This window comes from Aspergillus steynii (genome assembly GCF_002849105.1).
Source record: "Aspergillus steynii IBT 23096 chromosome Unknown P170scaffold_2, whole genome shotgun sequence".
Taxonomy (NCBI): Eukaryota; Fungi; Ascomycota; class Eurotiomycetes; order Eurotiales; family Aspergillaceae; genus Aspergillus; species Aspergillus steynii.
In genome coordinates, this window is record NW_020194399.1 from 3,812,332 (window position 1) to 3,831,703 (window position 19,372).

General features: G+C 50.3%; 9 protein-coding genes across 9 annotated transcripts; 4 read left to right on the forward strand and 5 right to left on the reverse strand.

Moving 5' to 3' along the window:
* Positions 1-5: 5 nt before the first annotated feature.
* On the reverse strand, positions 6-2,826 carry P170DRAFT_403143 (MDR family MFS transporter). The gene is made up of 5 exons (XM_024846462.1): positions 2,278-2,826; positions 2,179-2,208; positions 1,815-2,125; positions 1,633-1,754; positions 6-1,572 (listed from the first exon to the last, which is right to left on the reverse strand). The coding sequence occupies exons 1-5, from the start codon at positions 2,572-2,574 to the stop codon at positions 455-457; spliced, it is 1,878 nt and encodes a 625-aa protein (XP_024708011.1). The 5' UTR covers positions 2,575-2,826; the 3' UTR covers positions 6-454.
* A 548-nt stretch (positions 2,827-3,374) lies between these two features.
* On the reverse strand, positions 3,375-4,572 carry P170DRAFT_472600 (EF-hand; the record flags this gene model as incomplete). Its single annotated transcript, XM_024852965.1, has 4 exons — positions 3,375-3,397; positions 3,455-4,343; positions 4,425-4,443; positions 4,532-4,572. 4 exons carry the CDS (start codon positions 4,570-4,572, stop codon positions 3,375-3,377), a joined length of 972 nt encoding a protein of 323 aa, XP_024708012.1.
* A 562-nt stretch (positions 4,573-5,134) lies between these two features.
* On the reverse strand, positions 5,135-6,579 carry P170DRAFT_378766 (putative short-chain dehydrogenase/reductase family protein; the record flags this gene model as incomplete). Its single annotated transcript, XM_024845461.1, has 2 exons — positions 5,327-6,579; positions 5,135-5,241 (listed from the first exon to the last, which is right to left on the reverse strand). Coding segments are annotated over exons 1-2 (993 nt in total), but the record flags the coding sequence as incomplete, so codon positions are not given.
* A 345-nt stretch (positions 6,580-6,924) lies between these two features.
* On the forward strand, positions 6,925-8,558 carry P170DRAFT_378769 (gamma-glutamylcyclotransferase). The gene is made up of 5 exons (XM_024845462.1): positions 6,925-7,367; positions 7,434-7,465; positions 7,586-7,637; positions 7,767-7,854; positions 7,918-8,558. Exons 1-5 carry the CDS (start codon positions 7,279-7,281, stop codon positions 8,428-8,430), a joined length of 774 nt encoding a protein of 257 aa, XP_024708014.1. The 5' UTR covers positions 6,925-7,278; the 3' UTR covers positions 8,431-8,558.
* Positions 8,559-8,647: 89 nt separating this feature from the next.
* On the reverse strand, positions 8,648-9,692 carry P170DRAFT_434436 (RNA recognition motif domain-containing protein). Its single transcript, XM_024848713.1, has 6 exons — positions 9,643-9,692; positions 9,478-9,550; positions 9,318-9,424; positions 9,127-9,266; positions 9,004-9,072; positions 8,648-8,907 (listed from the first exon to the last, which is right to left on the reverse strand). The coding sequence occupies exons 1-6, from the start codon at positions 9,660-9,662 to the stop codon at positions 8,864-8,866; spliced, it is 453 nt and encodes a 150-aa protein (XP_024708015.1). The 5' UTR covers positions 9,663-9,692; the 3' UTR covers positions 8,648-8,863.
* A 754-nt stretch (positions 9,693-10,446) lies between these two features.
* Positions 10,447-12,318, forward strand: P170DRAFT_507462 (BRcat and Rcat domain-containing protein). The gene is made up of 2 exons (XM_024854487.1): positions 10,447-11,754; positions 11,822-12,318. Exons 1-2 carry the CDS (start codon positions 10,805-10,807, stop codon positions 12,144-12,146), a joined length of 1,275 nt encoding a protein of 424 aa, XP_024708016.1. The 5' UTR covers positions 10,447-10,804; the 3' UTR covers positions 12,147-12,318.
* A 982-nt stretch (positions 12,319-13,300) lies between these two features.
* On the forward strand, positions 13,301-14,488 carry P170DRAFT_472605 (uncharacterized protein; the record flags this gene model as incomplete). The annotated part of the gene is made up of 1 exon (XM_024852966.1): positions 13,301-14,488. One exon carries the CDS (start codon positions 13,301-13,303, stop codon positions 14,486-14,488), a length of 1,188 nt encoding a protein of 395 aa, XP_024708017.1.
* A 1,599-nt stretch (positions 14,489-16,087) lies between these two features.
* On the forward strand, positions 16,088-17,984 carry P170DRAFT_507463 (uncharacterized protein). The gene is made up of 4 exons (XM_024854488.1): positions 16,088-16,487; positions 16,560-16,774; positions 16,834-17,266; positions 17,348-17,984. Exons 1-4 carry the CDS (start codon positions 16,179-16,181, stop codon positions 17,564-17,566), a joined length of 1,176 nt encoding a protein of 391 aa, XP_024708018.1. The 5' UTR covers positions 16,088-16,178; the 3' UTR covers positions 17,567-17,984.
* On the reverse strand, positions 17,971-19,006 carry P170DRAFT_434438 (uncharacterized protein). Its single transcript, XM_024848714.1, has 2 exons — positions 18,616-19,006; positions 17,971-18,555 (listed from the first exon to the last, which is right to left on the reverse strand). The coding sequence occupies exons 1-2, from the start codon at positions 18,878-18,880 to the stop codon at positions 18,461-18,463; spliced, it is 360 nt and encodes a 119-aa protein (XP_024708019.1). The 5' UTR covers positions 18,881-19,006; the 3' UTR covers positions 17,971-18,460.
* Positions 19,007-19,372: the final 366 nt, after the last annotated feature.

Sequence of the window (19,372 nt, forward strand, 5' to 3'; positions counted from 1 at the left end):
GTTTTATTAGGAATATAATGGCGATGGTGGCTGGCTTGATAAGTCATCCTTTGGACATCCAACAAATGATTGCGGTAGATCAGTGTTTTATTTCATGCCGAAAGAGTTGATTTTCCATCCATTAATAAATAGACGAGGTTGGAAAATCAAAAAAAGAACGAACAAAAGGCTCATATCTCATAGACAAGATGGTAATGTCCAAATTGATGCATGTCTCCAAGAAACGTACTCTAACCGGTAGAAAGAGGAACATGAATATATCCAATAGCTTTTTGCTTGTAGCGTGCGCGACAAGGCAGATATATGTACGATAAATGCAAACCGAGGAATGCCCAACGACTCCGTTGGGATGATTATATGAGGTGTTTAAAGATATTGGTTGGTGATTGATAAATTAGTCCGTGGCATGGTAAGGCAAAAAGGAAGAAGATGTCTTAGGAGCAAACGGTGCCCGTCAGACTTCTTGCTTCCCGGATGATTTCTTTTGGTTTTTCTTGTTTTTCTGAGCAGCTAGAACCTCCTGTCTTGCAAGCTCCTGCTCTTCGAGACCAGTTTTGGTGAAGGTATGCGCCTGGCTCAGCTCGACAGGCCGGATAAAGAGACTGACTAGGAATCCGAAGCCGGCGACTGCGGTGTAGAAGATCCACATGCGACTCATGGTGAACGTGAGAGCTTTCAACACGATGGTTTTCTGGTCCTCGGGGAGGTTCTTGATGAGGTCTCCCTGAGAGCCGGAGAAGGTCTTGGCCACCGCTGCGGCTTTTTCGGCGCCCAGAGCGGCGGTGATGGCAGGCATCTGCTGGCCAAGGACATTCTGGTAGATCACGGTACCGAGAACGATCGATATGGCGGCGGAGGCCTGACGGAGAAAGCTGAAGGTTGCCGTTGCGGCGGCGACGTCGGCACGGTGGATGTTGGCTTGCAGTGCGACAAGCGGAGCCTGGAAGATCGGACCTGTACCAATACCACCGATCAATTGGTAAATGACGATGCGAGACCAGGAGGCATAGTATTTCAAGTCGATCAGTAGACCATATCCGAGCGTCAAGAGACACATTCCAGCCACAATCAGCTCATAGTAGCGGCCAGTCTTTTTGATTACAAATCCTGTGACGGCGGAGACGACAGACAGGCTGAGAACCATAGGAAAGACGTAGACACCGCTCATGATGGGGTTTGCAAGGATGACGGTCTGAAAATAAAGCGGCAGGTAGTATGATCCCGCGATGAAGACGAAGCTGTGACAGAAGCAAACAAGAAGCACCAAGACGTTGTGCCAATTCTGGAACAGGCGGGTAGGAATCACTGGATACCGGGCTATTTTCCATTCGTTCACCATGGCTATGACCCAGGTTACTATGCCGAAGATAATCAGGCATATTACTGTCGGTGAATCCCATGGATAGCTGACACCGCCGAACTCCAGGCCGAAAAGGAACATGAGAGTTCCTCCGATAATGAGGATGGTGCCCGACCAGTCGATGGATCGGAGTCCTGCCAGAAGGGGAGTCTTTCCTGCTTCGATCTTGAGAAAGAATAGAAGCATAACGAATGAAAACCCGCCGATAGGCACTGCGCGATACGTGGTCAGTCAGTATAAGAGACAGTTGTGGATAGTATCACATCACATACAGTTGAGATAGAAACACCAGCGCCAGCTAACATTTGTGGTAAATGCGCCTCCGATGATAGGGCCCAAAGCGCCCGCAATGGCCCAAACCGAACCAAACAGACCGTAGTATAGAGGTCGGTCCCTGAGGAATGGTTAGTGCTAATCAGAAATAACCGTATTATGTGGGAAGGGACAACGCTACCTAACACTGAATAAGTCAGACACAGAGATATTGACCAGGACAATGATTCCACCTCCTCCGGCACCTTGTATGGCTCGTCCGGCCAATATCATAGGCAGATTGTTGGCGAGGGCGCAGATAAGACTTCCTACGAGGAATATGACATTCGCAACCAACAAGATTAGTTTTCTGCCCCAGATGTCACTGATTTTGCCCCAAAGAGGAACGCAGGCGGCATTCGCCAGCATGTATGACGAGGCCATCCACGAATATCCACTCTCCGAGGCTTTGAAATAGCGAGCCATAGTGGGCATTGCCGTCGAGACAATTGTCTAAGACCGGTCAGACTAACCACATAGAGAACTATCAGATCGTAATAACATACCATATCCAAAGCCGCAAGGAACAAAACCAACTAGATGTTCATCGTGGTTAGCGGTCTAACTTTGCTGGCGGGGAAGGTGGCAAGAGGCGATCGGCATACACAAAGGGCAGTCATGATGATAATAATCTTCTTCTTCCCGAGTTTTTGCGCCTGGGAGGGAACGCGATCCAGCGGTTCCCCTGGAGAGGCTTTGTCGTCCGATTCATCCTGAACTTTTGATTCATCCAAGTTCCGATGCTCTGACGACTGAGGGTGTTCTCCCGAATGAGCTGAGCTGTTAAGAGAAGAATGTTCTGTCTCTAGTGGCGATATTTTATCCGCCCCAGACGGGTGCGCATTCCCAGCATCCTGAGAAGCGATGCGAGTTGCGTCGGTGGGATCCTGATGCACCGACATAACTTGCGATGGGAGATAATGAAAGAAGAAAAAACGGCCCAAGGCGCACCCAGCAGTGAAAAACGTCTGGGATCGGAGCCAGGGAACACTTAGCGCCGAGCAATAATTTAGTATAAGATCTGCTCTAGCGGGTGGAGCCGACACTGCAGCCCGAAGGAGGCGACCGACAACAAATGGCGCGAGAAATGGCCCAGACGGATGCCAGTTTGGTGTAAGTTGAAGGCTGCGACGAAGTCTCTATGTGACCGTGCTCATGTTCGGATTGAGTCTAGCGAGTTCGTTGGGGGAATCGACCAGGGCGCGAACAGATCGTCCTTGGGTCCCTCGCGCTTTCGCGGGTCCGAATAGCCGACACTAGAGAGCAAAGTGTTCTTGTGATCCCAGCAGGGCATATCATATCGAAAGCCTGACAAATGCAGGGGTAACCAGAATTACGTAGTCGATGTAATGAATCAGGCCGAGATTCCTTGCAGGACTGAAGGAAACTCGGAGATTTAAACGGTCGAGGTCAAGCCTGAGGCCACACACCTCCAAGATTCTACTGGCAACAGTCGAACAACAATGACTCGCAGGTCTTCATGTAGTATACAGTAATGCTACAAACGGTAAACAGTCCCAAATCAAAAACCTACTTTTCGGTCCTGCATCCCTGACTCCTGAATAATGATATTTTGAGGGAAAGGGTATAATGGGGGAATATCACATAAACATCAGCGTATGCAGTCAACATAAGAAAGAAAGAGAGAAAAAACACAAAAGAAATGCCAATCAATAAGAGTCGAAATATTCCAACCCATCCTCTAATCTTGTAACTGAAGAATCTCTGTTCATCAAGTCAGCCACCGCGGTTCTCTACCCTCCCAGCAGAAGATCGACTTACCCGTCAAAAACTCCTCGAAGCTCACGGTAATATAGCCATCCCGGTCGTCATCATAACGTTTGAATGCATCCGTCATGCGCCTCAGACTGATGCACGCCTGCACGAACAAGTCGAAGCTCATGCCCGTCGAAGGCGGACCCTTGGGAGGCCCGTTCATCTGCCGCCCTTTAGCCTCGAACGTGGTGAACAACACCGTGACAAACGGCTGGCTCAGGCGGTATCCGAAGGCGCTTAAAGCATTCTCGAACTCCTGCAAACTGATGCGACCGCTGCGATCAACGTCGAACCGGTCAAAAAGCTCGCGCCAAGCGGCCAGGTAGCGCCACAGTGATACGAACTCGTCAAAGGATATGGTTCCGCTGCTATTACGGTCGAACATGCGGATCATCATCTTGACGGTTCGTGGATGAAACGAGGTGTAGTCCCCATTGACCAGAGCGGAGCCCAGCTCCATCTCGGTGAGCGCCCCGGAGTGCGACGAGTTGGCGGCGCGAAATAATGGGAACAGTTGCTGCGGATCATCGTCGGGGACACCCAACGGAGGTGGATTGGGCGATCGAGGAGGACGCGACGTCGGTTGCGGGCGATTGCGCACTGGCTGGGACGGGGGAGGGCCGAACCCGTAGTTCTGAGGAGGCGGCGACGGATGCAATGGATGCGTTTGATGGTGATTCTGCTGAGGACCCGCGGGTAGCGGCTTATTGTTATTGTAGGGATGCTGAGCTTGCACTGGAGGACGCGAGGCTAGCGCAGACTGAAATTGGGCGTTTGGGGCGCCGGACACGGGGACTCGAGGCGGGACGCCGCTGGAGGAGGGATTGGGAGACGGCCGTTGGGGTTTCTGTTGTTGAGAGGGACCAACTTGCATGGCACCGATCATCTGAGCTACCTAATGGTCAAGATGTCATCTTGTCAGTTGGTGAATCAACGCGGTCAGAACCACTGCGAGTCGGAATTCCTTGTACCGTACCTGTTCAGGCTCTGCATGTCTGGTTCGGTTCATGAAAAGTTAGCGCAGATCTCGCATGATGCAGCACCTCCTCTATTTCTCGTTCAGACCAGGTAGACTGGACTTACGCAGGCAGCGCATCTGGGTTGTAGGATTTGTTGTAAGCCATGGCCGTGACAGCTGACGTAACAGATGGAGGGGTGACAAGGAGGTCAAAGAAAGCCAGAAAAGTCCCCCTTTTATGGGGTCAGTGGGAGATCTTGGGGAAGGAAGAAACAAACGAGCAGAGGAGCCGTCGAAATATGAAAGGAAGCGAATGGTCAGGAGTTCAGGAGGAGGGGAGTCAAGTGTCCATCATTTCGCAGTTGAAAGCGGAGCCGTGGGGCGAGTGATTTTGCTTTCCAGCGCCCGCCAAGAGATAAAATAATAAACCAGAAATAATCATCGTCGCTGTGAACAATGCTACAGGGACAAGAGCTAAGCAGGGAGACGTTTCAAATATTCCTCATGTTAACAGTCCGTCGAGGGCGCTACGAGGAGGGGCACAACCCTGCCTGTCAGCCCTGCCAGGTGCTCTGTTCGCTGATTTGTTTGGCCCACGGGTTCCTTGAGAGCAATGGTTTTGGTATCTGAGGTTTCTCTCGCGGGTGGAGCCGTGCTATATTTATCCCCATGACGCACCCATTTACTTAGTATCAACCGGTCGCAAACACCCTCTGCGCTTTAAAAGGGCTCATCAATGCCTTCCGACTGCTCCTTTAAAACCTCCATGATTTCCACCCATGCCTTCTCCTGGAATTGCTTTCCTTCTGCGCCCACCGTCAAAGCGGTCGATTCACTGGCGACCATTATTAGCACGATGTGGGGGGCACAGGCACTAAAAAGAGCGCGCGGGAAAGAAAAGACACGGAGGAAAAACCTACTCTAGATATCCATCGCTGCGCCAGCATTTCCCATGCGACTCGGCGCCCTGATAAGTGGCACTGACTAGCGAGCGGCTCCCCTGCTCCGTCGTGCGCGCAAATAGCTTCTGCGCCAACCAGACCAGCCATCGCTCATAGAATCGTTTATATTGCCGCCCTAGTGACGACACGCAGAACCCCGGGCTGACGGTTTTAATGATGACCGGAAGGGTTCCGTTTTCATTTCGGATCCGGCTCGCGACAGTTTTCAGCACGTACTCGAGAAGAAGTTTCGAAGCGCCGTATTGTTTTGGGCCGACAAACTGCTCCGAATTATTCAGGTTCTCTAACAGTGGTCCGTTCGTGCGAAGGGTTGCTGCCTTGACTCGGATAAACTGTTGACTGGACACCACGGTCAGTTGCGCCGGGTTCGACGTGGACGAACTGTCTCTCAGTTTCGGCAGGAGTAAAAGCGCCAGCAGTGAAGTGGATAGTGTGTTAACCTGCAGTGTCTCTTCCCACCCTTCGCGCGATACGGTATATTCTCGATTCCATAGGCCGGCATTGAGCAGTGCAATGTCCAACTGTTTGATCTCCTTATTGACGCGACTCGCAAAATCCTTAACACTTTGGAAGCTGTTCATCTCCAGCTCCCAGACCTGAACCACATCTCGTCGGCCAGTGCGTTCCTCCAACACTGCTTTGGTTGCCTGGCCTCGTTGGAGGTTGCGACTCCCTATGATCAAGGACTCCACGCCGAGGTTGAGGAATTTTATAGCGGCCTCAAACCCTAGACCCGTCGTTGCGCCGGTCAGAATCACGGTTTTACCGGCAAAGGATGCCCCTACCCGTACTGGGTCTGTCGGGGGAGTGTACTGCGTTCGGAGCAGACGAAAAATGCCGGCCATGATGAGGAACGGATACGAAAACGAAAAGGGAAAAGAAGACGAAGCTTTCGTATGCGTATAGAAAAGTTGCTCAATTGGTAATTGGCTAAACGATGGAATGCCAATGGCCAATAGGTGGAGTTTTGCCCGACCTGCTTAGTCTCGGAACTAACCAGACCCTGACGTATTGAAATTTGGATTCGTATCCCGTGAGGCCAGAATTTCAGTCGGTCATACTGCGCTCCACTGGATAAGCCCGAGGAAGCGACGCAGTTGGCCAACCTGGCGTGGTTGACTGTTGGGGCCCGCCTCCGGTGTCTCGGCACCCCGCTGAAACCTCCCGGGCAATTAATTTGGAGACTCGGAGAAGGATTCTGCACGCAACTCGATCAATACGAAGTGGCCATTAATGATTTAGGATTGGCATGTCTCTCACGGTGACACAGGCTTTTGCCTGCGGGTGACAAACCGATCGTTCACAAATCACAAGCCAAACGCGAAAAGTATGCCCAACACTGTCGCACAGTAAACAGCCACGACAAACTGGTCTTCAGACCAAGGTGTTTGTGTATAAACTTGAAATGTTGAGACAGACAGTGAATGTATCTTCTACCAATACTAGTGGAATCAAAATAGCGATGGTGATTTGGCAGATCTTGCATCAACTTGCGCCATCCGGAGTAGTTGGAAAGTCAAGATTGGATCCGCCATGAAGGAATTAATCATCAATATCGTGAGGAACAAACGGTGCAAACATTCGAGGGGTGAATCATCATCGTCAGCGTTTTGACACCAACACAAACGCTCGACTCCATCGCGGGGCCCTGTTCAACGTTTCCCCCAAGACAGAGGTTCGCAGGTTAGGTTTGATTTGGCCCGACGGGAAGATCATCCGTTGCCTCTGATTCTTGGCTTCTAGGATACGATACTGTCCTTACCAATTCTCTCGGCCCCGAGAGACTTTTTCATATCGGGTTTCTAGAGGAAATAGAATACTACGCCGCGGCTTTTAAACGCATCTGTTTAGAACCATAGATTCTGCGATTCCTTTATGCAACATTCTGTGTTTAATTCGAAATCTCCAGAATGGTACCAAGCAACGGAAGCCATCAGGCAGACGGCCGAACATGGCGCAACTACTTCCCTGACGGCGATCTCTGGGTCTTTGGTTATGGGTAAGTCAAGATCCACTAGTCCTCATGGCTGGATCATATAGACAAAGCTAATATTGTACGCAATAGGAGCCTGATTTGGAAGCCCCCGCCACACTATGGTACGTCCAAGCTGGCTTGAAACTAAACATCGCGAGCCCCAATCCACGGGCATGGAGAGTATATTGGATATCTTTGTCCGCTCTTGGTATGGCTCGGCTGATTTATCGTGTTTCTTGTAGATCAAAGAGTGCCCGGTTATATCAATGGCTATGTCCGGCGGTTTTGGCAGGTTTGTTCATCCCCCTTCTAATAGACGTCCAAAGCCTGACTGACTCCGTTCATAGGCCAGGTTAGTTATATTAGAGGACTCGTCGAATTTGATTTGTGCTTGTTCAAACTTGATACTGACAGCCTCCTCTGTAGTACTGACCACCGAGGCACACCAGAAGTACCTGGTCGTGTGGTGACTGTGATTGAGCGAGAGTTCTGGGAGACATTGGATGACCCGGTATGTGCGCTTTGGTATTCAAAAACTCTGCAATGAGAATCATTGTGGCTAACAACCCGTTAGCTAGCGCACTTGGAAAACTCAGACTCGTCGACATCCCGAGTCTGGGGCGCGGCATATCATATCCCTGCCTCTCACGCCGAAGAAGTCCACGACTATCTTGATGAGCGCGAGATTGACGGCTACACCGCGCACTTCACCCCATTCCATGCCTTTGGATCAACCGATGTGCCGGAGTCTAAGCCGATCACCTGCATGGTCTACATAGGCCAGCCAACGAATCCGCAATTCCTGCGCGACCCTGCTCGCCGTGAGCCGCAGGATGTGGCTGAAGTGATCAGTCGCGGCAGGGGTCAGAGCGGTAATAACACCGAGTATCTTTATTTGCTGGAGAAGGCCCTCGAGAGCGTAGGGCTTGGAAGCGCCGATGGGCATGTCACGGATCTGGTTCGGCGAGTGAAAGCGATCGAGGGGGCGGAGGAGGCAGCGAGAGCGGAAGATGCGGCTGAAAGAGATCTAAGGAAATCGCTTAGTCGATCTGAGGAGGAAGCCCATCGGAATATCGGGAACGAATAGGAAACCCACCTCCCCTCATTCCTCCGTGTCCCTCATACAATCACGGTTCCTGGAGTGGGTCAAGATAGGCTCAGGAAGCGATGATGAATAGATGATTGAAATAATACAACTCTGTAGGGAACTACGCCGAAAAAGGGTTGGCAACAATCTTATATTATCTGCTCGCACGAATAAGCGCAGGGTGGTATCAGATGGTAGTTGAAAGCAAAACTACTAGCTGAGAGAAAAAGTTCACTGCAAATCAAACAGAAACTATCGTGGCACTAGTCAAGGCAGCAGAGTAGCAAAAGGGCACCAATAATTCCACGAATCGCGTGTCTCCAGAATCAAACTGGCCAGTATTTCCATCAGATCGTGTCTCATAGCCATATATTCATAGGTCGAATAAGATATCAAATTAGCGAAAGTCGGAGTGAGTTTCCCATGTTGGATGTTAAGCACCGGGGTTAGTGGGGGCTTGCTGAGGGTTGCGCCAGCCTATGTGAAATTAGTTGGGAGGCCAATTCGAAGATAGGGAAGCCTTGGAAAGAATGCAGTGAGAGCGCAGCCCTCCACACAAGGGTATCTACTTACCGGCACCACCAGCACCACCTCCATATCCTCCACCACCTCCTCCGTATCCCCCACCGTAGCCTCCTCCGCCTGCAATACATCAGAATAAACGCCGGCTGGCATCATCGGTCATCGTGCACTCACCGTATCCTCCACGGTAACCCCCTCCATTTCCGTTGCCCTCCGGTCGGTTGTAACCGCCACGACCATGGTAGCCACCACCGTTGTTGCGACCACCGGGACGCTCAGAGGCCTTATCGACACGGATGGTGCGGCCATCAAACCTAGATTTGGTCAATATTCCACTTTGAGAGCAATGCATCAGAATGGCTTACTCCTGGTTATTCATGGCATTCATGGCGGTCTCTGCATCTTGCTCCTGGGCGAATCGGACAAAGCCGAATCCTCGACTGCGGAAGGTGTCGTGATCTTTGACGACAACCTGTTTATTGTGAGCCACTGGTCAATCAAGAGGTGTAGATGGGCAAGACTGACCGCTTCTTCGACTTGGCCGTACTTTTCGAAGCCCTCACGTAGGGTCTGGTCAGTGGTGTGCCATGCTAGGCCACTACACGAACAATAAAGTCAGCCGATTGATTCAGTTCAAGCCGGATGGGTGAGATGGCAACGAAGCGCAGCATATGAACACAAGGAACCGACCCAATAAATAGTTTGGCCATCTCGAGTGTCTGGGAGATGAAGTTGAGAGACTGGTAGGATGGTCAGTATTGGAAAGAATCAGCGACGAGATGAAAAAATAAATCAAATAAAATAAAAGGATAGAAATGTGGGTAGCGAGTGAGGCAGGGGGGGGGGGTGGTCCGAGTCCACTGCAGAATGAGGCTGCTGGAGCGGATTCTGCGGCCAGAAGGCTCGCGGTCACCTACATTTTAGGTAAAACCACCCAGTCAACGTGCAGAAGAGTAGAATAACGTTAGACCTGTCAGCGAAAATCCAGAGGAAAATCAGCTGCAAGATGGGGGGGAAGTCAACTCGTCAGGGAGAGAGACAACGGAAGTGGGATGCGGCAGATAAAGCGGGGGGAGAAGGCGAAGGCGAGACCCGGATTGCCTGACGGTGGGTTTGTGTGTGTGGCCTCAAGGATAATAGCGGAAAAAGCAAATAATAATGGAAAATAAGAAATTAAAAAATGGGCGCCGGAGTAATCAATCAGATGGGGGAAGGACGAAAAAAGTGAAGAAAGGCGCTGAAGGCGGGGGGGGCTGGAAACAGGAGGACGAGATGGAACTGGCTGGACTGATTGGAGAGGCGCTAAACTAAGCCCATCGATGGCGCACCTCCGGTCCCCCTCATTTGCTGCCTTCGTGTGCGGGCGAGGGTTTCCCTGGTGGGATTTCGGTACGAGGGGATTGGATGCTGTGGGTGGGATTACTGGAGGTCCGGAGTGTCGCCGTAGTGGTGGGTATCTGACAGGGGGTCTCTCTCTATACTATCCAGAACACTATCGATACTACTGCCTCACCTCGACATGGTATATTCCTATGCGATGATGAATGGCCTGGATGTCTCTCTGGGGGAGAGAGAGTGGACTTTCCCCGGTGGGTGAATGTGAAAGGGACAGGAAGGAAAGGTCCAGTGAATTCATCGTTTGCATTTCGTTTGCATGGCTTGCAAGAGTTCAACCTCAGGCTCGCATGCCCCTCGATCTCCCATTACAGTAATGCTTCTCTCCCACCTCCTTCTTCACCGTGTGTCCTCGTCTCTTCTTTTTCATCACTCCCTCTCCGACTCTCTCTCACTTCTTTCTTGATTGACTTCCGACGAGCGCGTTTCTCCATCATATGCCATTGAGTTCTCCAAAATGGATCCACTCAGTGCTGAACTTATCCTTCAAATCGTTCAGGGTGACCTACAGGATACTCTGAGACAGAGGCAGAACTCGAGCCAGAATGGAGAACTGAGAAACTTCCCCAGTGACCAAGAGCTTGCGCTTAGAGAGTGGGAAGCGCAGCTCCAGCAGTACCTAGCCACGCTCATTGACCATCAGATGGCTCACAGTATATCCAATGCGGTCCAGGACGACGGCGTGGCAGTGACCATTGCAATCGAAGAGGAGAGAAGAGCGCTCGCAGACAGAGTAACCGCCCTACGCGTCGAAGGTCATGATGTCCCGAACCCGGAACAATTGATGGTGCAGGAAAATGCTGCCATGGCTGGCCTCGTGGGGAACCCACCTACTATAGTCGATGCGCAAGGCTCGTTTCTAGACCCGGGTACCTCGTCCTCCGACTGCCAGTTGCAGGAGCCTGCGGAAAACTGGAGGAGACTTCCATGTGCGTCTTGTGCTGCAGTTTTTCCTTCACCGCAGCTGATGGAGGCACCTTGTGGACACATCTATTGCCGAGGTTGCGCAACTCATTTGATCGAACATTCTTTTGTGGACGAGTCACTCTTTCCGCCTCGCTGCTGTCGTCTTGCATTCCCGGTGTCAGCTGTGCGACAGATCCTTGGGCTTGATATCGCCAACCGCTATGACGAGAAGTCCATTGAGCGAAACGATCCCTATCGGACCTATTGTTCCAACCCACAATGTGCGCAGTATATCTTTCCAGCCCAGGTGGCTTTCTACGTTGGAACTTGCAACACCTGCGCGCAAAAGACTTGTACTCTTTGCAAGAAGGCCGAACACCCCCAATGCCCATGCCCTGCAGAAGACTCCGAGGTCCTGGTCCTGGCGGAACAAGAAGGGTGGCGGCGTTGCCCTGGATGTCGGAACCTTGTCGAACTCAAGGATGGCTGCAATCATATAACGTAAGTCCATACATACACTGCATTAAGATCTCCGCGCCTATCTAACATGAATTCTTAACGTCCATAGATGCCGTTGCCGCTTCGAATTTTGCTATATTTGTGGTACTCCATGGCGGCGTTGTCGATGTGAACTATGGGATGAGGAAAGATTGGTTCACAGAGCCCAGGTTCTTGTTGGGCGAGACCAGCCTGGGCCACCACCTCAAGCCGAAGTTCAGAGAGTAGCCCGGTATCTTCGGCAGCGTGAGAGCTGTGACCATGAAGACGATTGGACTCGCCTCGACGGGGTATATGAGTGTGAGCACTGCCTGGAAGAGCTGCCCTATTTCATACTGCTTTGTCCACTTTGCGGAATACGCGCCTGTGTTCGTTGCAAATACAATCGGTTCTGATCCAACAGGGAAAGTTCAAATGTGTCTAATTTGTTTGCTCTTATCGTGTTTAAAAACGGAACTGGCGATCGAAGGAAAGCAGACGACTCGAAAGGCAACGGGATTAATCTGTGTTGTTATTGCAGCATGTATAGAGTGTATGTGCCTATATCTTAGTGAGCATTAATTTGACGGGATAATGTGAATTAGTTTAATGCGCTATTCTTTCCATGAGGCAGCTGCCCAAATCGGAAGGGAGAAGTTTACTTACCCTGCTCTGATGTCACAATCACCGTCGGAAAGGACGCTGCCCATGGATCATACTTCTTGCAGTAAACCCTTCAACCTTCTCTGAACATCAGTCAAGGGCTCCTCCGTATCTTGCGTCCCCTCTCTATTCACCATCTACTTCCCATATGGATTCACAAACGCGGCATCACATTCAAGAATGGCTGTCGAGAACGACGGACGGCCCAAGAGACAACAACACTCCGGAAGGCGCATTTCCTGACAATTCTCTTGCTCACACTCGAATTCCCAAAGGTGTGTTTTCCACATATTTTAATAATTGCAAGCTCAAAAAGACTCATTTGGATCGATATCAGTATTCAGGGCAAACGATGCCGACGCTGACCTTTCCATTCCTGACACGAAAAAGTCGAACCGAAGAACGCAGTCTGACCTTGAACTAGCAAAATGCTACTACGGTCGTAGGGCACGACACAAAACGAAAGAGGATCGCTACGAGTACAAGGGAAAAGGGAGCCGGCAAAAAGATATGTCGAGGTCAAAGGAAAAGAAGAAGGCTGCGAATCGCATTCGAAAGCATACAATCAATGACTATTTCCATGCTTCAAATGTACCGGTAAACAGATTAACTGTATGAGTTGAGGTTTGGGCGATCGGGAACTTGCACTGACTCTGCGTTAGCTCCGTCAATCCTTGGACATGGGTATATTCAAGAAAGGGAAGTCATCGGCTCCCATAAAGTCTCGTCAAGGTGTGAAACCATGTAAAGCTAATCGGTCCATTTTGATTGCAAGGCTTATTTTATTCTATATCTAGTTCCTGAGGTGTTTTCAGAAGTCAATTTTCTGTCTCGAAGCTCACTTTCGAATCACCAACAATTGTCTACAACCCAGCGGGGCCGCACAGAAGACCCAGAAAAGCAGATCATGGCCGAGGTCCCCGAGAAGCCAGTGACAAATCATACTTCACATAATCTATCAACAGAGAGCAGATTTGGAGAACCAGTTTACTTCTCGTCAGCTAACAACCGGATCGGGAATGAGCAATCAGAAGAGAGTCCGGAAGTGTCTTTGGAAACATACACAAAGCGACTCTTATATTTTGATTTCAGTTCCTGGGAAATGAGTGAGGTAGTATCTGAAGTGGGACCAACAAGGAAGTACTGGACTCTAGAAGACCTGAAGGATTTACTGGAGGAGCGAATAAAATCATGGCACTTGAACAGCCAAGAACAACCAAATTGCAAGCATTCTCGGTCTATCAAGTCGAATACAATCACACTGCAGCAGGCTAGCAAGGTGGAAACTCAAAGCCGAAATGACCGGATAGAAGTAATTCAGACCGTCGAGCCCAGTTATGAGGACATGGCATTTACTGCCCCAGAAATCTTTCACAAAATCGACAAAGATGGGAGTGAGAAACTTGAACAGGAGTGTCCATGTTGGAGCCCTAGAGGCGACGAAGAATGCCATGACTTCATGGATTTTGACCAAGAATTGACCGCTTCTGCCAATTTTGCAGAGCTAATTAACCATGAGCATCCCGCAATCTACGCTGGAGATAGTTGTCAGAATTATGACACTGAAATGGACTGGAAATACGACGAGCCATTGGTCTTGAACACAACAGAAAATGATCTAATAGTGGATAAAGACGAGGATCTTGACCTTCATGCTCTAGACGCAGCATATGACATGATAGTCGACTCGGATAAGGGCTCTATAGATGAAGCCCCCGATGACGGAAGAATAGGATTAACGGAGGACGCCCTGATGCGTGAAAATGAGGCTGTCGACCTAATACAGCAAGGCCATCAGCCTTGGGGCATTTCGGACAAGGGATGCTCGCTCTTCCCAACATTCTTCTCGGGAGCCGCGCAATACAAATCCGCGCAGCCCAATTTCGGTCGTCAAGAATCTAATGAGGAAACATGCGCTCGCGGGAATGGTCAACAACCCTGTACACGAAATCCACAGGAAATGGAATACTACACAAGGCAGTTTCCAGCATGGCGGCAGGGACGCTCTGGCCAGCAGACTGCAGATGTACTAGGGCCAGAAGAGGAGTTCCTCCACGGGTTAAAAGGGTTTTGGCGACAAAATAAGTTGTACTAGCCCGACGCTGGCTATTTTGTTCTGAGCCCTTTTCCAGCACGGGCTCAAAGCATATTCTCTGCATATATAGATGATTGATTTGGAGAGGCTACTATCATCTATGCTGTATATACAGTCATTATCGCCAAATGAGAGGTATTGCTGTACAACAACTTGTCTACAACGGATGGGTACTCCTGGTCCCAAGGGAATGGATACGTCAAAGCCATCTAATCCAGACTTGGGCAGATGCCAACTCTTTTTTGCGACTCGCCCAGTGTGAACGTGAACGACGCCACTTGCAGGTTGGATGCGCTCAGCGACACAACCAACACGGGAATGCTTCCATATATTGCTTTTTATACTACCGATGGTTGTTGCCCTAGTCATGATTTAGTGCGTTCCGACAACTGCAGCCATAAGCCCCACTCGTCCCATGTTGGTGGTAACTTTCGGTGCATTGATCTCCATTGGTATTTGCTCGAGGCTACCAGAACGGCTAGTAGCCTAATGTCTTTTTGGGTTCGATCGTGACTGTGTAATCGGATTTCTCAGGTTCCTCTTCCAAAAGTACCACAGACCTAACCACTTGGCCCGAAATCAAGGCTATAGATCCTTGTCCGAAATCAAATCCCGTCCGGCCGAAGATAGATTCAAAACCAGTTCACCCGTCAACAGGGATAAAGCTGCAGCGTGAATTTAGCGCACCAGTACCCAACCAGCCGGGTATGTCTGCCTAGAGTTGCCTGCGTGTGCTGTTACGTACTCGCTCGGTGGTGACCCGATCTTCCGGTCAGAAGGGTTTCTTTCTCTGCGTTTTTATTAACTATGCTTTGCTATTTTCGTTTATTGTGCTAAACAAAGAAATCTGGGCTGTACTTCTTCCTCGCCATAATGATGGTACTTGAAAAACAATCGTCTTTGTTGAGCTTTTATTGTCAATTGCCATAATGTGCATTGTAAGGCTGCACAAAGAGTCAGGAAGGATGATCGGGGAAGCCCGTGATGTTTCTTTCACACAATCATGTGGGAATCAAGCTACCCCGACAGAGTGGTAAGCCAAGAGTATAGTGGACTAATCAGTCCTTCCTACTGCATAATGATAGTGGCATGGTAAATCCAAGAAGCAATGTAACGTTAGAAGCAGCACCTACTAACTTAGGGCTCGATATCCCCTCAATGCGGAGAAATTCACCATTCCGCAGGTTCCTGGGGTTTCTCTCGCTTTCCCCATCCAATAAAGGTCGTTCACAGTGCATGTTAGTGATGAGTTGCTCTTTCAAAGTGGGTCAAGATGCAATGACCGAAAGACCCATCTTCCAGGACCATGGTACCGGGATGCTAGTGGACGTCTATCACGGCCACCGCTGTTTCTAACCTGCAGCATGGCTGAGACAGCTGTCAGTTTCCTGCCACTTGGATCAAATGATTTCTCTCGTGTCATTATTAGCCTCGAGGCTTGCCAAAGTACCTCTTGGCAACAATGTGCTCTTTGTTCTTTGTATCCGCCCTTTCTGCCTATTGTTGATGGCCCTTCCTTGTCTTGGGAGAAATAAAGGATGGAAGAGTGACATATAAGATAACTACCTCACCCGCGAGTCTTCGTAGCTGCCGTAGAATTTATCATTGAGTATTCTTTTTGGAATTTTCTGAATTTTTATCTCTTTATCTTCTAGGAAGGAATCTCCTTCATCGTCTTGTCACATCCAAGATGCCCCCAAAACCCAAGCCCAAACCTAGATCATCACGGTCATCATCTGATGATACCGCAATGAGCGAGCCGACCAAACGTCTCGTTTCGAAATGCGCTGACCCAAGTCTCACGCCGTCCCAATGGGCCATGAACGTGACCAATCTTGCGTTGCACACTGACTTGACCGGCTTAGCCACCGCAAAGCCCTTGAATATCCTCACGCCAGATGTTACGAGACACTCACGGTCGAGACCTCCACTCATTTGGGATCTTCGACATGCGATGGAGAGCGTCATCAACAATGCCTACTGTCCGGAAATCCTGCTAGTAAGTACTCCCTGCCCTGCCCCTTGAAGCCATCTCGGTTCTAGAAGGCTCATCTCCGTGATTGAAACGCAGCACCTGGGGGAATGGCACAAAGGGAAATCCACCAGTGATCTGTTCAGAGGCCAGCTTCAAACTCATCTGGCCGATGAGAACATGATCCTGCAGTATCTTCAGGCGCAAGCGCTGCATAGATCGTTCCTGCCGGACAGCAAGAGACGCCGAGATATCATGTATAAGATCATGCGCAAGATGTGCGAACAGTACGACGATATTTTACCCTTCGAGATGTAAGTCCCCTGATGATCTCGCCAGTGGCTAACTGCAACGGTGCTGATCATGTTTCCAGTGGGGAGTTCCAAGTCCACGAGCTATACAAGCCTCGGTTGGTGGATAAGAAACCCATCAATCGAACCGCCGATTTCACCTTCATGAACAGACTGGAGGGCACGCACCACAAGACATTGATCGATCTGTACAAGCAACTGACCCGGTCTCGGCTCCCGCTCAACCCTATTCACAGCAAAATCCTGTCTTTTGCTCCCATATGCTGTGGGGTTGTCGTCCGAGAGGGAGAAGGGGAGATGATTCGGGCGGACGCTGACTTGCACATCAATGCCTGGCATGCGGCAACGGTACTTCACATGAAACGTTTGTGTCGATATATCAAATTGGATTTCGATCAACATCCCGCGCCGGCAAGTATCGGATTGAAGATCGTGAATGATACATGGACTGTCTCCGCTGCCTATTCGATGCTCGTGGACGATGAAGAGAAACTGGTAAGCATTCTTCTTCCCCATTTTCCTGCTTATCAGCTGTCTAGAAATACGTCAGTCTCTTGCTAAACCTGCATTTTCTAGTGTATTGAGGATATTGCCGAGATAACGGTGGAATTCGGCAACGTCGCGGGCATATACATGGCCCTTCGCACGATGAACTCTTTGATAGAGTATTTCAAATTATTTTACGTGCCCTGGATTACCAACTTTGTGGTACCAGCTGCGATCAAGACATTCTCGGTAGTAACAGCTACGCTGGCCGATATATCGGATCCCCCGACTCCGCAAACAGAAGATTAATTGCTGACGGCGTTTAATGTAGAATCACAGCACCAGCCTTGTCCCGCGGGTCGATTCGACCACTTCGGACGAACTAGTCCGTCAGGCCCGGTCTTCCATCTCCTCTGGGTTGTGGTCGGTGGTGAAGATTCAGTCCCATGATGAGACCTCGACAGAACGAGAGGATACACGGACGATAGAGTCCCCAAGGGGCGGGACACAAGAGGACATTCATGCTGAGGACAGGCCGGGGGTGGTGCTGGCATCAGACTATGATGTTCTGGGCTGCGGGTTGGGGTTCGCAAGCATATCGAGAGCCTCGAATCTTAGTGATCTGAACTTATGAGTATGGCTGCAGGCTTTTGTTTCTTTCGAGATTATGTCAAATCATAGTATATGTCGTGCTTATAGTTTGTCAAGTCCATGTCAGCGTTCTCATATATAGTCTTGATTCTATTCAATAATGTTGAATTAGGTATAGCTGTATCCCATAGTACGCTCTATTGCTAAACAAAATCAAGTTAACCAGCATTTTTGTCCTCGAACCAGGAACTTGTTGGGCGGCCAAGTATCTGCAATGTTCCCGATGCGAACCTGGCCCTTGAAGTCCTCGACGGTGCACCCAGATAAGCCAGGGCCTCTAGATCACAATCTGTTAAAGATATCGCAGGCAGTTGACACTAACTGGCCAGCAGCAAACCAGAGAGGTAGGGGGAGAGGCAACCAAGAAGACAAGGAGGTTTATCATCGCCCTCCGACGGAGAAGGCGGGGGTGGGTATCATTATGTATGGATCACAGGAACGGAAATGGCTCATGCACAGGAGAAAGAAACCTAGGAATGACGAATATATAAACCTCTCGCTGTCTCTGGAAAGGGCGCAGAGTCCGTGATATTTTGGTGGGAGGTATCCAGCTCATAGCGACGCAAGGACTCCCGTTGCCTTATATTCCGATGGGTTCTTCATCACCACTTCGACGGGGTATTTCCATTCCATGAATCTGGTCCAGCCTGGTCATGCAGGGTCAGCAAATCAGTCTTCATCAAACCTTCCACTGTGAATATGCGTACCCCAATAAGCACATTTCCTCCCGAAGTACTTCCCCACGAACGGAACCAGGACCATGGTCAGGAGGAGCTCCAATTGCTCGATGCTTTCGCGCCATTCTTCTTCGGCGTCGGAGTAGTCGTCTGAGAGGGAGTCGAGATCTGAGGCAGAGGTGGATTCGGAGGGGAGAGAGGCGACATCTTCGTCGGAGTAGTGGTCCCGCGAGGAGACCATGTAGGCGGAGGTGGTGAGGGACGGGTTGGAGGCGGAGGGGGATGGGAAGGACATGGTGGAGAGGCTGGGTTGGGTTGGGTTGGGTTGGTCGGGTTGTGGTTCTGGACCGATGTTGGGCGGAGGGAGTCAGATGGAATCAAGCAGTGGCCTGCCTACCGCTTGGACGAGGATGGAATGCGGGATCGAGGCGAGTCCAAACTACGAAGTACAAACAGACGAGGTGGACGGCAGGCGTCTGACGTAATCAGTCACTGGACGGACCCGGTGACTTCCCGATCAGGCGAGGTGCATCACGTGCCGATATGGAGCCTGGCGGCCTGAGTTACCGTACCGGTACGACGATACGCTTGAGTCAGAGGGGTCACGTGCCCGATAACAGGTCGCCATCGCAGCCTCTGAATCGCAAGTCTGGCTCGCGGCGGACAAGCAAAAAGCATCCCTCTGCTCCCTCTTCAGAAGCGCCGTCGACCCAGTCAGTTGAGTCGCTCTAGTCCGGTTTCGTGGCGTGTTTCTACCCCTGATTTCCTGCGAGACTGCCAATATGGC